Below are 16,740 nucleotides of genomic sequence, written 5' to 3'. Positions count from 1 at the left end.
ATATGTGTGTAATACAGTATATTACACACATACATACCGGCTTCCGCAGGGTGTGGTCGAGAAGCCGACGGTTGCCCAGTTCAAGAGGGCTCTGGATGACTTTTTGGCCGTGAACCAGTGACTACACCGCGTTTTGTTGCACATTTCTTGTATCTTGTTACATGGCCCTTAGCCTGGTGCTTTTTCTTGCCAAATAAATTGAATTGAATATGTATATATGTATATATGTATATATATATATATATATATATATATACATATATATATATATATATATATATATGGGTGTACTTGTATGTTATGGGTTTTTGTAGTCATTACAATAAAAAGTTGGATTGAAGAAACAACAACGTATCACTGTTTTGATTATTTCTCCCTGTGTTTTAAGATTAAATGCAGGGTGTAACACACACACACACACACAATGAATGGCCATCGTTCTGACCTCCCTTGTTGTGGAAATCTGAGCGTACCTGTTCGGTGAGCAAAATGGAAGTGTTGCTGTACTTCTTGCTGGTCTCCGAGCCCAGCGTGACAAAGCGAAGCAGGAAGAGCGAGAGGCTGGAGCACCAGACCACCAACTCCCAGTTGTAATGACACTCCAGGAAGGTCTTGTGCACTTGCAGCAACTTGGCAACGCATTGGGGCAGTTTTCAAAAAATCAATGAAAAAGTCAAATTGCGTCATCGTTTTTCACCTTACCTGCGCACAGCAGATGAAGATCACGGAAAGCATCAGCAAGAAGGCAGAAGACACAATGACGTCCACCGAGCGTTGGGGCCCTCGACGCTGGGACGCAAAGACGGACCACGGTGAAGGCGGCGGCGTGCCGACATGGCGAAAAGACGCACGGCCCTGGCCTTACCTTGAGGTACGAGCGCAGCGAAAGCCACATTTTGATGTTCTGGACCTTCTTCAGTCGGAAATGAGGGACTTCGGACTTCCTGGCTCTCCGGGCCGACGTCAGGTGACCAAACAGTTTGGCGAACAGCAGCCTCTGGAACGTCTTTTTGTTAGAATATGGCGCCGACGGGGTGGGATACGTTCGCGCATTGGCGCTGGCGCTCACCTGCTTGTAAGTTCTCTCAGCCACGCTCAGCAAGAAGAAGAAGAGCAAGATGAGACACACCCGCACCATGAAACTCAGCGTAACCATGGTGAGCACCAGGCCGTCCCAAGCGGTCCCGCCCCCCAGCGCCACCGAGAGCAACTCGTGGGCCGAGAGCGCGGTCAGCTGCTCCAAGTCGCGGTGCTGAACCAGTCTGACGACACACGCGGTCGGCGCACTCAACTTGGGCAAACGCAAAAGCACTTTTGGACGCAAGCCTTACCTGTACGCGAAGGGCGTGAGTCCCAACGTGACCGACACCAGGTTACCAAACACCTGGTAACCGATTCCCGGAGTGTAAAGATTCACCTGTAAATAACATCCAGAAAAGATGGCGTCAGGTGAACATTGTTGCGGCGGCGGCGGAGGCCGGGGGGGGATCGTGCACCCACTCTGTTCATGATCATGCCACTGATCTCCAAGACGGACATGTCGGCTTTCTTGCACTCATTTCCTTCCCACACGATGGCGCTCACCCTCTCTAAGCCCGGGTTGGAACTGTGCAGCCAGGGGGCGTGGCCCTAGGACGCAGAAATGCAGGAATGTCAACGTGGGCGCCGCTTCCGGGGTACGGAGCGCATCGGCTCACCTGATGGAAAGGGTCGTCTCTGTACTCCCTCTTGGTGGGGGCGCACGCCGACACGCCTTCTCCATCTGCAAATGCAAAAAGGAAGACCGCATTGGGCATCAGGTTCGCTTGGGGATTCAATCAAATCAATCAAAAATCAATCCAATCAAAAGCCTTTAGCCGACCCGTCTCCGAGGAACACGACGACCTGCACTCGGCGCAGTGCAAGAAATCCTCCCACAGCAGGTCCTCCGTCTCCGACTCGTGTCGAGTGCTCTCGGAGTCATGAGTCCTCAGGCTGGAGCACCTGGAGCTGCAGCTGGTGCCGGACTTTGGAACATCCTGGAACCAAGAAAAAGGATTGGGTTTTCTAGACTGCAAACAAGTGCGCCCGGATAGAAAAGTTGCTCCTATTAATTCAGCCACAAAATGACTGTCTGTCTCAAAATCGCGTTGCTGTCCCCAAAAGAGAGCTAGCGCTTGTGCTAACAGAAGTTCCATTCTCAGAGCATGCAACCTCTTACACCACGCATGGGCAAAGTACGGCCCGCGGGCCATATACAGCCCGTTAGGCTTTTTAATCCGGCCCGCCGACATTGTCCAAATTATAGTATTCATTTCCCTTTCCCATGCAATACCCTCGTTACCCCGATAGGTGGCGCACTAACTCCAGATTTTGATGCACTGGCAAAAAAGGGAGAACAACAACAGTTTCCACTGAAATGTGAGTTTCTCTACTGTGTTAAAAATAGCAACTTGCACATGTACGCACAGCAGCAGTACAGTAGCTTAATTAACATGCCGCTCATCACTCTCAATTTAAAGACTGCTTTCTTTGGTTGAATAATAATATGTTCTTAATGTTGAAAGTAAATTTGAAAATAAAATTTCACCTTCAATTGTGTAATTGTTCTTATATTTCAATCCCCAGGTTTGATAAATTACATTGCGTGTCCAAATGCTCCCTCTGTCAAATTTTAGTATACATTCTGGCCCGCAAGTCAAAAAGTTTGCCCACCCCTGTCTTACACGGTTCTGGCCAATACTCAAACCACACATGGTCATTAGCTTAACTTTAGTAGCCACGTCTACACAAATGTACGACTTAGATTCCAGACAATACGACTCAATGGAAGAGCTACGTTTTGAGGAATTTCTGTCCAGTAAGAGTTCACCTCCACAATGTAGTGTTTCTTGTAGTTGGTGTTCTTGCGATTTCGCAGCGTGCAGTTTGCGGCAAGTCTTTCCATCCCCCTGCGGAGGGCGCTGTAAGACGCCTCTTGTTCTTCCTCACTGGACGCCTCGTCCGACGCGGGCCCCTGTCGGGAGAAAAGCGGGATTCGGTCGACTGCGCTCGGTGCGGCGCCGCGGCCAGTTTGACAAACCTTGGCCACAATGTGCACGGCGGCCACGTTGGGCCGCGGGGGCGGGGCCGGCGCCATCCAGCACGCCTCATCTAGTCGGTTAAAAAGTTCGCAGCGGGGCTCGTGGTGCCGCTGCAGGCCCTCCTCGCTGCTGCGGTTGGTCACGCGGCCGTCCAGCGACACGTAGCCGTTGTCCGTTTCCGTGGACTTGTCGATGGACAGCTTGGCCTTCTTGGACCTGCGACGATGGATGACAACCAACCCCCCCGGATTTCCATGATGTTTTTGTGGATGGATGCGAGAGTGCGCTCGGAGGAGCAGAAGAAAATGCCTCACTTGGGCCACTCCAAAAAGAAGAGAAAATACACACCCAGTTTTACACAGATCATGCCAGAAATCTTGGAAGAGAGTGCCCAGGCTGTTTGTGGCGCAGGCCGAGCGGGAGTACTGCGACCCCTCCTGCGTGTTATCGGAAGTACTAGAGCCGTCCCCTTCCCTATGCACCTCCATCTGAGAGGCCTTCCTCAACTTCCTTCAGTCGGGGAAGAAGAAGAAGAAGAATAGAGCATAGGCACACTTGGGAGAATCTCGCGCACATAGCCAAATGTCTCTTCGATGATCCTTTTTTTTTGGTGGGATTGAAACAACCAGTTATATAAACTGATGGTGGTGGAGAAGGATAACGTAGCACCCTTCGAATTAAAAAGGGCCGTTTCGAGTGAGAGTGGAGAAAGTTCAAAATGCAAACACTCCAAAAACACACCAAGCAGCATCATACTACAAGCCTTTTCCATTTACAGTTGTACCTCGAGATACGAGCTGAATTCGTTCCGGGACTGAGCTGGTATGTCGATTTTCTCGTAACCCAAACAAACGTTTCCCATTGAAATGAACTAAAAACCAATTAATTCGTTCCAACCCTCTGAAAAAAACACCCAAAACAGGATATTGGATTGGAAAAACATTTTTTTGCACGGCAACGCTATTGTAACATAACAAACAAATTTAAATGAACTTGGATTACGATGCAGACTCACTCAAAAATAAGTTTAATTGAACCTAACACTAAACTTAATTCTAATTTTGTTTGACATTTTGATACCTTTCTTCTCCCGGGTTGACTCTATTTGCCCCGCCTCCACACTGACTATATCGAGCTGTCAATATCGAGGGTTGTTTGAGTTTGTATTCCCTTCAAAATATTCTGAAAATTATGCACACAAAATGTCCTCACAATAGGATAACGCACGACCACTTCCCAACGAGAAGTAGTATATACACCATTCGCACTGACTAACGGGAAAAAATACACTGAAAAAATGCAACGGGCCGCCCAGTGCTCGCAGAGACATTACAAAGAGGGAGTTGCGACCAGAGACATTACATAGAGGGAGTTGCGACCAGAGACATTACACGAGGGAGTTGCGGGGAGAGAGACAGTGTCCATGATGTTCTTATAAGCAGCCTCTCGCTTCCGCTGTCTGCTCGTATATCAAAATGTGTCTCGTATCTCAAGGTAAATATTTGCCCAAAATTTTACTCGTATCTCGAATTGCTCGTATGTCGAGGTACCACTGTATCTTTGAGAGACTGGGTCATCCGATCAAGTCATTCGGTGTCATTGATGGTGACAGACAAAAATGGTAGCTGCCGAAAACGCCTAGGATTAAGCTAACTATGCAGATGCTAAAGCTCGACATGTCTGTCAACAACAAAAATGACCAGTCTTCATTTAGCTGTCAGAAATTGGAATGGCCAATATTAAGAGAATCTCTCCATGGCAAAAAAAAAGAGAAAGAGAGAGAGAGAGAAATGAGGCCACTTTCTCTTTCTCTTTCTCTTCGTTTCTTACCTGCGGCGCTTTCCGCCCATGCCCGAGACCTGCTTGGGCGTCCTGGTGGAGACGATCTGACAGTGCACGGTGCCCAACAGCAGCATGAGCCAGATGGCGCCAAACACCTCGGTGGCGGGGATGCCGTGAGGCTGCGGGATAGCGGCGTAGAGGAGGGCCGCCGCCACTGCAGAGGAGGCGCGCAAACACGTTAATGTCAAAATGACAATCTTTGGCTTGGAAATTTTTGCGGGCCGCAGACCTTGCAGCAAGTAGAGAGCCAGCAACAAGAGAAAGATGGCCCTGGAGGTCACCTGGATCCACCATCGGTAGAAGAAGGGGAAGAAGACCACGCGTACGATGCCCTTCCGAGTCAGCGAGGTCCAGGGACTCTCCGGTTTGGCTTTTGCAAATGCCGAGCCTAAAGATAAAAAAACAGACACGTGAGCAACGGTACTCGGACGATTCGCCGAAAGACGTTTCGCCGAACGGACGTTTCGCCGAAAGACGTTTCGCCGAAACGCTCGCACCGGATCGTGTGTGTACATGTTTTTCAACCTCGGCCCATGGGTCATATATGGCCCATTACAGATAACATTCATTTAGGAATAACAAGGGCATGTACTGCCCCCCGCTGGACATATTTCTAAATACAAGTACATACAATGTGCTGCCATTTTTTTATTTTTTTTATTTTATCCTTGCGTTTAAAGTAGTAGCCATTTGGAGATCACGCAATGTAATTTATCAAAGCTGGGGATTGATGTCTGACACTGAGAAAAAACAACACTAGAAGACTTATGTGAAATTCTAAGTGCCTTGGACAGACTAGAGGGCTTAGAGAACAATACCTGAAAATGCCATGAAACACACTTACTTCTAGTTTAATTTTAAATAATTTCCCATTATTTTAGGAAATATATATTCAAAATGATTTGCTGAGAACCTTAATTTTAAGATTAATCTCAACGTTTTCTATGCGGGTGTACATTTTCTGGAGTAGGATTTCTGGATTTACAATTTCATTACAGTAGTACTTACTGTTACTACTACTTTATTTTCTCTATTTCTTCTGCGTGATCTCCAAATGGCTACTACTTTAAACGCAAGGATAAAATAAAAAATATAAAAAATTGGCAGCACATTGTAGGACATACTTCTATTCAGAAATATTTCGGGGGGGGGGGCAGTACATGCCCTTGTTATTCCTAAATGAATGTTATCAGTAACGGGCCGTATATGGCCCGAGGGCCGAGGTTGAAAAACATGTACACACACGATCCGGGGGCGGGGCGAGTGTTTCGGCGAAACGTCCGTTCGGCGAATCGTCCGGTCACGGTGAGCAACGCCGCTTTTGCCACAGCGTCCAAAAATTCAGCCTCTTCTTACCTCTGACCAGGTCCACGTCAATAAGGTCTGGCTTGACGTGACCCGTCTTTTTGGGCTTGTTCCTCAGGCCCTGCGGTGAGAAAGGAAGGGTCAACCAAGACGCAGCGTGATTTCCAAAAAAACTAGATGCACTCCTGCGCTATCAGCGACATACTGAACCTACCCCAGCAAAAATGTGGTCCTATTTTACAGAGGAAAATAGCAGACCAACGTTTAGTGACAGGCATCTAGCAAGCCACACCAAGCTCACGGTGGGAATGTGATGCGGGATGTCACATGCACACTTTAGTCTTTTACACGGACTGTGTTTATTTACCAAGAGAGGCATTATCAACGCAGACAACTTTATTGTGCTCAATTCTAAACGACTTCCCTGGTAAGCTAGACAAACAGGAGATTTATCTTGGCACGTCGGTTCAATACTAACGGCCCACCTTGCGCTCTTATCTCTGGGCTATTCATGGGCTCTTATCTTTATAATGGCCACTCACTCAGCTATGCTCGTACACAAAGTCAAAAACGGCACTTCTGTAACAACCTTAGTCATTTTTTTGCACAGTATTGACGCTGAACTTTTTGGCTGTATTTACTAATGAATAAGGGATCAATGGCTTAAATAGCTTGGCTAACAGAGCCGAGGTTAATGTTTAGTACATCACTTATTTGATCATTACAATACAGAGAGGGAGAGTAACAGGGTTGCAAATAATAGCAAAGTAGCTCTTACTGCGGAGAAAATGACCGTATTTACTCGCATATAAGCCACCGCACCCTAAAAATGGCCTTAAAATGGTTGAATTTGACAATTTCTCACGTATAAGCTGCCCCCTGATTCCCAATTTTCACGTCGTGGTTTCAATAGGGAGTACATATGTGTTACTTTGAAGGGGAAATCTTAAGAAAAATCATCACACGTGGTATTTCGGAGATACTGTATGAATCAAGAGCACATGATTAGGGTCAATATCATAAGGAAGTTAATTTGCCTGCTTTCGTGAATGCAAAATATCAAATGATTCAATTTTTAAAGAAGAAATAAGTCTATCTTGATGGCGGTCAAATTGCTTCGAACGTCGAAATATCTCGATTTTTTCCCCAATGGTTCATATTACTGCAATGGTACTCGGACGATTCGCCGACGGACAGTTCGCCGAATGGACGTTTCGCCGAAACGGGATTTGCGCGCTCGCCCCTCCCCCGGATCGTGTGTGCACATGTTTTTCAACCTCGGTCCGCGGGCCATATACAGCCCATTAGAGATAACATTCATTTAGGAATAACAAGGGCATGTACTGTCCCCCGCTGGACATATTTCTAAATACAAGTACGTACTACACTTTAATGTGCTAACAATTTTTTATATTTTTTATTTTATCCTTGCGTTTAAAGTAGTAGCCATTTGGACACGCAATGTAATTTATCAAAGCTGGGGATTGATGTCTGACACTGAGAAAAAACAACACTAGAAGACTTATATGTGAAATTCTAAGTGCCTTGGACAGACTAGAGGGCTTAGAGAACAGTACCTGAAAATGCCATGGAACACACTTTTACTTCTAGTTTAATTTTAAATAATTTCCCATGATTTTAGGAAATATATATTCAAAATGATTTGCTGAGAACCTTAATTCAAAGATTAATCTCAACGTTTTCTATGCTGGTGTAAATTTTCTGGAGTAGGATTTCTGGATTTACAATTTCATTACAGTAGTACTTACTGTTACAACTACTTTATTTTCTCTATTTCTTCTGTCATGTACTGTTCTGCGTGAGCTCCAAATGGCTACTACTATAAATGCAAGGATAAAATAAAGAATATAAAAAATTGGCAGCACAGTGTCCAGCGGGGGGCAGTACATGCCCTTGTTATTCCTAAATTAATGCTATCTGTGACGGGCCGTATATGACCCGCGGGCCGAGGTTGAAAAACATGTACACACACACGATCCGGGGGCGGGGTGAGCGCGCAAATCCCGTTTCGGCAAAACGTCCGTTCGGCGAACTGTCCGTCGGCCAAACATCTTTCGGCGAATCGTCTGGTCACGGTATATAGTGTTCATCAAGTCTCTGGGTGCAACAATAGCATGAGATACACATTACGCAGGTAACAAGGCTGATACTTTAACAATCGACCACAAGACCTTCGATCAGCTTTAAGAACTATTGGGATGCGCTGACATGGTAAACGATTTGTGTTCTCACATTTACGCCTCTGCTTGACCCCAAACCTGATCGCCAGTTGCGTCTACAAGCGCGTGGGGTTAACAGACTACACACACACACACACACACACACACACACACACACACACACGAGTCTACGTCGTGAGCGAGCGGACGTGCACTGCGCTGGCCGCCGCTGAATACTCACCAACGATATAAACTGAAGACGGGGTATGATTGAGAGGGAGGATGGGTGAAGATGAAGAGGAAGGGGAAGGGGGCACAAGAGAAATGGTTAAATTAAAAAAAGAAATGTAAAAAGAAAGAAAACACTGGAAGAGTGTGGAGATGGGAGTGAGCAGAGAACTTGAGAGATCTTGACAGAAGGAAAGAAGACAATTTTTTGAATCAAGGGTGGCAAACTGGGGGGGAAACAGCACCTTTATTTCCCGTTGCTCCACAGACTTCTCCCATATCTGCTGGTCATAAGCGCCAATCTGGAAAACACCAATGATATTTCTGTATTTGAAGACAGTCCATGTTGCTATACAGTATGTTGCCACAGTATTAAAGTCAAGGAAACTATTTGTGTGTCCACAAGTTCGAATGCATGACCACGTTTTGGCCTTTCACATCATAGCTTTCTTGTGATAAAAGTGTTCATATAAAAAATAGATGTACAGTGCTACGATCAGCTCTACCTACGACATGCTCAAGGTACGATGAAAATTTCGATCGAATAATTCGCCCGCGATACGATCAAAATTTCGAGATGCAACCAAGCCAGGTGGCCATGACATGAGGCTGTTTATCATTGTAGCGCACTATCTTTTTTTGCCGCATCTCTTTCGTGTATAACAGATATCTACGAGCACTGAACGATTAATTCAGACGAGTTTCTCCTAAGACCAGGAAACGCACAACGCGCATGCACGGGCAAAAAGAGGGCTTTCTGGGTAATGAAGTATAGTACTCGTGCACACAACACCCATAGGCAATGGCAACCTTTCTCAGAATAAAACTTCATTACCCACAATCAATACGTGGGTAAGCTCAACTATTGTATTTCCTGTTATTCTTTCTAAGGAAAGAAGCTCCCGCGATCGTTCTTTAAAGACTATTTCTCGTTGGCAAGTGGTCGTGCGTTATCCTATTGTGAGGACATTTGTGTGCATCATTTTGGGAATATTTTGAAGGCAATACAACAGCAAACAGTCCATCGATAGCGAACGTGAGGGTGGAGGCGTGGCAAACAGCTAACCCGCCCAGAACAAAGGTAAAAATAATAATAAAACAAAATTAGAATTCAGTTTTGTGTAAAGTTACATTAAACGTATGTTTGAGTGTGTCTGTATATATTAATCCAAGTTAATTTAAATGTGTTTGTTCGGTTACGAGTGCGTTGTTGCCGTGAATAAAGTCCCCCCGAACACCCCACCCCGCCTCCGTGTATGTCGCTGTCTCTACCCTCCGAAAAAATGCGTCTAATTTTACTTCTATCAAACACATTTTAGTCATATTAAACCACTAGTTATGTGTTACTTTGTTAATAGATGGCGAATTAGAAGAAATTAAACATTTTTTTCCAATCCAATTTCCTGTTTTGGGTGTTTTTTCAGAGGGTTGGAACGAATTAATTTGTTTTTAGTCCATTTCAGTGGGAAACCGCTCGAGTTACAAAAAGATCGTATGTCGAGGTACCACTGTATATATATATTTGGACAAAGCTCATTTTGACTTCAAGGAAAGAGATCACCACACAGTTTTGTGGTCATTTTGCCCTAAGCCTGGAAAGTAAATAAACTTGAAGGAATTTGGGTCAGACGGCTCGTGGCAACCCGAAGATTAACCGCTGATTTGTTTTCATATAGGATCACGGGAACGCACGTGTGTGTGTGTGTGTGAGAGCTTGTGGCCTACTTTGACTTTGAGCATCGTATGCTAACTGTTTACACATTTACAAATGCAATTGTTTGAATGACTTTTAGTCAATTTGATGCTAATAATTGAGGTCAATCCGATAATAGGGAAAGTTTGTGTTTGCATGTATGAAAACTATTTTAGAACAAGAAACCCTCAGATCACATTGCATCTGTCACTCATGATTCAGGAGCTCTGCTCGCAAACAATTTGATTCGGGCCGACTCTCCGATCGTAAAATGAATGTAGCTTTCCTAAAATGTCTGTCAACGGAAACCGTTTTATTTCTTCTAAGCGCGTGAGTCGCTTTGACTCGTGTTGCCAAGCAGAAAGGGGGTAATAAATAGGATGTGGCGCAAGGCTAGGTCGCCAAAAAGACGTGGGAGGCGATCGCTTAAGGGATTGTGCGACCCAAGTCAGGCAGAGGATCCGATATCAGAAACCACGGAACAAGACGACATTTAACACCGGCTAACTTGCACATTTTGTATTGGGAACACGTTGCTTTGGCGATCATAGGGCAGTCAACATTGCTGAAAAATACTCCAAAGTGGAATCCAATCCAAGTCATCACTTATTGCTTATTTGAGGCAAAGTAAAGACTGGTTGGTTTTAAGCCAAATTTGCATGAATTAAAAACAATTGGGCAGGTTAAGGCTTTAAAAAAAAAGGAAAGTTGGGGTGTTATTGAGTGCCGAGATGCCCATGACTGGGCTCGAACCACGCACCTCCCTGTGCCAACTGTCAATCGTACGGCAGAGGGAATAAGTTTAATTAAACCTTACACTAAACTTAATTCTAATTTTGTTTGACATTTTGATACCTTTCTTCTCCCGGGTTGGCCCCGCCTCCACACTGACTTTCAGTCAATATCGAGGGTTCTTTGAGTTTGTATCCCCTTCAAAATATTCCCAAATTGATGCACACACAAATGAACCTCACAATAGGATAACGCACGACCACTTGCCAACGAGAAGTAGTTTATACGCCATTCGCACTGACTAACGGGGAAAAAAAACACTGAAAAAAATGCAACGCTCCGCCCAGTGCTCGCAGAGACATTACAAAGAGGGAGTTGCGACCAGAGACATTACACGAGGGAGTTGCGGGGAGAGAGACAGATGTTCTTATGAGCAGCATCTGGCGTCCGCTGTCTGCTCGTATATCAAAATTTGTCTCGTATCTCGAGATAATTATTTCCTCGAAATTTTACTCGCATCTCGAATTGCTCGTAAGTCGGGGTGCTCGTATGTCGAGGTACCACTGTATAGGGGAAAGCATGGCGTGACGACAACAGATTCATTTTTAAACCCCCATTTAAAAAATAAACAAATCCTGGCCAAAATCGGTTCCTGCCATAAACAACCTTAGACAATAGAAAAATGTTGACGAGGAAGTATTAAAAAACGGTCTTCTCGTCATAGGACATTAGTGGAAATTTCCCCCAAAAATAAGTGACATGGCAAAAATGGCTATTTTTGCCATGTCACTTATTTTGGGGGGAAATTTCCACTAATGTCCTATGACGAGAAGACCGTTTTTTAATACTTTCTTCAAGTCTTCAAATCGTTTTCAACAGTTGCTACAGGCAGAAAATGTTCCCCTAAAGAAGGAGTGACTTACCTTTTTCTGGTACCACACCACGGCATCTTTCACTTTGGAAGCCATTTACATGTCACCGCTCAGCGTTTAGGGCATCTTAAGACTGGTCCGGGGGGAAAATATAAAACAAAAACAAAACAAAAATGCCATGAGTGACACAGACTGAGATGACAAAGGTGTGTCCCCACCTGTAATGAAGGGGTGGAGAACAGGTCAGGCGTACACACGTGTTGCATTCTAGCTCAAATACCGCAATACTTGTGGTTGTAAGGGTAATTAATGACACACGGCAAGGCATGACACGTTAATGCCGACTCCACCCATTGACAAATGGGTGTTCACACCCATTTGGATTTGACAGGTACATTTTTACACTTCCTCGTTTTACTTAGCGCACATTTAAAATGGGGATTGAAGGTTTTAGTGAGTGCTTGTCCGGTGATGTCACAGCTTTAAAGGCTGTGTGAGAAGATGTGGTCAAAAAGAGTCAAGTGTGTGTTGTTCCTTCCTTCTCTCACACCCAGTGCGCAACAAAGTGGTTGGTTATGTGATAAGACGATAAGGTCAATTCTAAGCGCGGATTTCTGCACGTGTTTCAAGGTCGCTTTGCCCAGGAGAGTGCAGAAAAAATGCATTTGTAGCCTCGAGAGGAAGGGTTTTTTTTATATTAAAATGCAATCCTTTTGGGGCTAGTGTTTTTAAGTCTGTTTTTAACTCTTAAGAGCAAGTGATTAGTCATTCAAAGCATAAGTAAAACATTGTACTTTCATATTGAGATTAAAATATGGATAAGAAACAAAAACGGACCCATTAGTTTCTTTTTTTTTTATATTGACTAGCAATTTGAATCATTTTTGCAAAAAAATGACTTGGGGAAAATGTTTGTGCAGGTCAATGTTACATTTTTTTAAAGCTGCCTGAAACTGCAGTTGAACTACAGATTGGAAAAATAACCAAAAAAGGGCCGACACCCCTCGCAGAAAAAGAAAAAAAAACTTAAAAATAACAAAAAAGGGCCAACACCCCTCGCAGAAAAAGAAAAAAAACTTAAAAATAACAAAAAAAGGGCCGACACCCCTCACAGAAAAAAACAATAATAATAATAAAAAAAGGGCCGACACCCCTCGCATAAAAAAAATACAAATAACAAAAAAGGGCCGAACCCCTCGCAGAAAAAACAACAACTTAAAAATAACAAAAAAAAGGGCAGACACCCGTCGCAGAAAAAAAAACTTAAAAATAACAAAAAAATGGCCGACACCCCTCGCAGATTTTTTTTTAAAAATAAAATAAAAATAACAAAAGGGCCGACAACCCTTGCAGAAAAAGAAAAAAACCTTTAAAATAACACAAAAAAAGAGCTGAAACCCCTCGCAAAAGAAAAAAAAATGAAAATGCTCCCAACATACACTGTGGTTTAGCGTGTGTATTTAGGGAGTGACGAGAACACAAGTGGACTTCTTAATACGCTTAAGTGACTGGAATAATCACGTAATAGACTCAAGATAAGTTAATGATGCAAAATCTAGCTAAAAATCAATTCATGGAAGAATTCCAGATCAGAACTATGAACAAAAATACAGCGTGATTTTTATTTGGTCGCCTCGCCCAGCCCTACATTTCACCACACTTTATCCAGGATAAAAACACGAAGCCGAGACCTCCATGGTGCCTCTGCTAACCCGTGACGTGCAACCCGAGCCGCCCTCTGTGTGGGTGCTCTATATTTCATGACGAGCACGGGTATCATCTCCATTCCGCATCGGAAAAAGCGTGAGCCTGCCAAATTTTGTCTGAACGCAAACACGCCGCAGCTCGAGACTTTCTATAAACCCTCCAGATTGATGTATCAGAACAGAACTGTGCAAAAACAAATGGAATGAGTGCCCACCTGAGGGAAGGAGCTGGAATTGTTGACGACCTCCGAAATGTTGGCCCACTCTTGCCCAAATTCTTGAGTCTCAGCAGGTATTCTTTTCCTGGGTGGGGAAAATGAAATCTGAGTCACTTCACAGTCCAATAGTAATGAATAACATAAACGACAGTGGTAGAGAACATCTCGCCACGGATCGCCTAAACTCTACGGCATTGTGTGACGTGTTTGTAGCCAAAGTGAGGGTATGTTTTTCCCTCGCATCTGCGACGGTGTCACACAAGTAGTGGGTGATGCAACTGTAATGCAGCAAGTGATGTAACCAGCTCTGCGGGGTAAAAAAAAATCGAGCATCCGAGGTGACCGACTACCGACGGTGATACTTTCTGCAACCATGGCGACCGACACGCGGTCCGCAGAACCGCAGCATCACAATAAACACAGGCAAGATACTTTTTTTTTCATGGTATCAGCTGCAATTTTTCCACCTTTTGACCTCCTCAAAAAAATATAGGCTGTCCGTCAAAATAACATTCGATGGGGGGGAGAAAAAAAAGTGTCGTCGCAAACTAGAATAATGCTTCACACAAACCTGAAGAGGGTCATTTAAAAGTAGGAAAACATGTAAACAACCGGGTTATTTGATCAAAAAGCATTTCCTTCATCATTAGCATCGCGTTAACCGTTTAAACGCGATTTTAGTAGGGATGACACTAATAAAAGGGAAGACGCAGAGGAAATACGCGATTAGCATGGTTGCTAACTAGCTAGCTAGGCTACCGGTGGCCACAAAGAACCTTGTCGTCCCAGACGCACAGCTGACGGGGGTCGGCGGCGTCTTACCCATCGGACGGCTGTAGTCGCTCACACGCTTTTCCCCCAAAATAACCAAATAAAGGCTGTGGGAGGGAGGTAGCCTGCCTGCTCCGCGTGAGTAAATGTGTGCGGTCTGATTACTAGTTACAGCTTCCAAGCGTTGAGCTCCTCAGCAGCTGAGGCTGAGAGACGACCAATCACAAAATAAAAAAAATAAACGGGTTAACCTCACTCGCCTTAGCCCGTAAAGCCCCAGTCAAATGCGAAGTGATATTCTCAGCACATCTTTTATGAATTAGTAATGAAGAAAAATACGAAATCATTACGTAATAACTATTTTCCCCTCCGTATATCCTTTATTAAACACATTTAAAAAGCATAAAAGCGATCAGAGGACTTAGTGGTATCTATCGATAGTGAACCTGAACTGTAGCAAACCGCATTGCGTCATGAGTACACAGATTACGACGAAATGGCTGCGTGATCGGAGAAGGCTCGGCCAATAGGAATCGAGTGGGCGTGGCAAGCGCGGATAACGGAATCACTCGCCTATTTTCCAACGGTCGTTTATATAAAAAGGAATAATGCTGAATTTGATTTAAAAAATATTCTAACAGTAATAATGTAGGCCATACAGCAAGATACGAGCCTGGACACGGATGTAAGTACGCGATCGAGGTCGGTGTTAGCCATTAAAGCTAGGCATGCTAACTGAAGTGCTAGCAATGGCAATTGATTTTAAAACGGCTAAAAATGGGTAGCTAGCTATGTACGTAATATTACAAGGAATTGCAGTCCTAAAAGGGACTGACAACACATCATTTGCACCCCATTGCAGAATCTTGCTTAATATATTGAAAAAACAAAATTAAAATTTTCTTATATGTAATTGCAAGATTGTTTGGAAATTGACACTATAAATTGGAAGAAAGCTATTTTGGGGGGCATTGTATTTTAAATTGTGCCACAAAATGGCTCCCATATTAAACTGTTTTTCCTTAAATATTTTCACCATTAGATGTCAAATAAAAGCAATATTTCTATACATATAAGATACTGTTTTGTTTTGTTTTCAGCACTTCTTAGTCAACATGTCTCTGGCTCAAAGGGTCTTGTTAACCTGGATCTTTACCCTGGTCTTCCTTACCTTGCTAGTACTCAAACTGGATGGAAAGGTAGGTCACACAAGTTCCAATGTTCCCTCTAAGATGCGCGTGTACTCAATTGTGCACTACTTTCGTCTTCTCTGCGCACAGCAAATCATATGGAGCGCACAGTAAATCATATGGAGCGCACAGCAAATCATATGGAGCATACAAGATGTGTGCCCATAGTGAGCAATGATGATGTTGCTCACACTGGTACTCAGTGTGCTCAGGGAGGTTGTCTTTCTGCCCAGACAAACAAAAAATTAGAGGGAACATCGGTCGCAACGCATTTATTAAAACATTTTCCAATGATAAAATGATGTGGTGTGATTTTAGGTGCAGTGGAACTGGTTCCTCATCTTCCTACCTGTGTGGGTCTTTGACGGTATCCTCCTCCTGATGCTCACCATCAAGATGGCAGGTCGCTGCAAGCCGGGATTCGACCCGCGCAACGGCTCCCCGGATTTGCGCCTTCGCGCCTGGTACCTGGCGGCCATGCTGCTCAAGCTAGCCTTCTGCTTGACGCTGTGCGCCAAGCTGGAGAAGCTAGCGGAGGTGAAGCTCACGTTGGTCTGCATCCCGTTGTGGACCATGCTGTTGGGGGCGCTGGTGGAGCTGGGTCTCAATATCTTCCCTGAGAGGAGAGAAGTCTGACATGGATTATAATTTTGACTACTGTGAAACCATACACTGGATGAGATTAAGTTTCATGACGTGTTTTGTTGCCAATATGATCATATTGCTCATTTGTGATCTGTTGCACATTTCCAAAGCTGCTTTTGTTTTGTCGGATGGCAAGTACTGACTGTATTTTGTAGGTAAAAGTTATACGTGCAGATTAGAAATGAACAAACTATGCTTACATAACTTATTTGCAATTTGTTGCACTCTGCTGATGTTGGAAATAAATGATCACGGTACAAATAATGTGCATTGATCGTCGTAGACAAGACAAGAAG

General features: G+C 44.2%; 2 protein-coding genes across 3 annotated transcripts in view; one reads left to right on the top strand and one right to left on the bottom strand.

Annotated features, from left to right (window-relative positions):
- The window catches only part of LOC144069130 (protein PHTF2), a 24,865-nt gene extending 9,986 nt beyond the window's left edge, over nt 1-14,879 (bottom strand). The window contains exons 1-18 of one of the 2 annotated variants that reach the window (XM_077594259.1): nt 14,661-14,872; nt 13,836-13,923; nt 11,966-12,047; nt 8,863-8,919; nt 6,261-6,330; nt 5,134-5,292; nt 4,893-5,058; nt 3,411-3,572; nt 3,062-3,278; nt 2,852-2,995; nt 1,862-2,018; nt 1,698-1,762; nt 1,501-1,629; nt 1,332-1,417; nt 1,070-1,262; nt 866-997; nt 703-789; nt 474-629 (exon numbers count right to left, since the gene is read on the bottom strand). In XM_077594259.1, the coding sequence (XP_077450385.1) occupies nt 474-629; nt 703-789; nt 866-997; nt 1,070-1,262; nt 1,332-1,417; nt 1,501-1,629; nt 1,698-1,762; nt 1,862-2,018; nt 2,852-2,995; nt 3,062-3,278; nt 3,411-3,572; nt 4,893-5,058; nt 5,134-5,292; nt 6,261-6,330; nt 8,863-8,919; nt 11,966-12,010 (2,025 nt within the window). In that variant the 5' untranslated portion in view covers nt 12,011-12,047; nt 13,836-13,923; nt 14,661-14,872. Of the gene's footprint in view, nt 1-473; nt 630-702; nt 790-865; nt 998-1,069; nt 1,263-1,331; nt 1,418-1,500; nt 1,630-1,697; nt 1,763-1,861; nt 2,019-2,851; nt 3,279-3,410; nt 3,573-4,892; nt 5,059-5,133; nt 5,293-6,260; nt 6,331-8,862; nt 8,920-11,965; nt 12,048-13,835; nt 13,924-14,660 lie in introns of both variants that reach the window. The other variant, XM_077594258.1, reaches the window with a different exon arrangement.
- A 236-nt stretch (nt 14,880-15,115) lies between these two features.
- LOC144069135 (transmembrane protein 60-like) lies at nt 15,116-16,708 on the top strand. Its single transcript, XM_077594264.1, has 3 exons — nt 15,116-15,294; nt 15,710-15,808; nt 16,118-16,708. The coding sequence occupies exons 2-3, from the start codon at nt 15,725-15,727 to the stop codon at nt 16,433-16,435; spliced, it is 402 nt and encodes a 133-aa protein (XP_077450390.1). The 5' UTR covers nt 15,116-15,294; nt 15,710-15,724; the 3' UTR covers nt 16,436-16,708.
- Nucleotides 16,709-16,740: the final 32 nt, after the last annotated feature.

The sequence above is a fragment of the Stigmatopora argus genome, chromosome 23 (genome assembly GCF_051989625.1).
Source record: "Stigmatopora argus isolate UIUO_Sarg chromosome 23, RoL_Sarg_1.0, whole genome shotgun sequence".
Taxonomy (NCBI): domain Eukaryota; kingdom Metazoa; phylum Chordata; class Actinopteri; order Syngnathiformes; family Syngnathidae; genus Stigmatopora; species Stigmatopora argus.
Note: the sequence above shows the minus strand (reverse complement) of the source record. Positions and strands in the feature narration are given on the sequence as shown.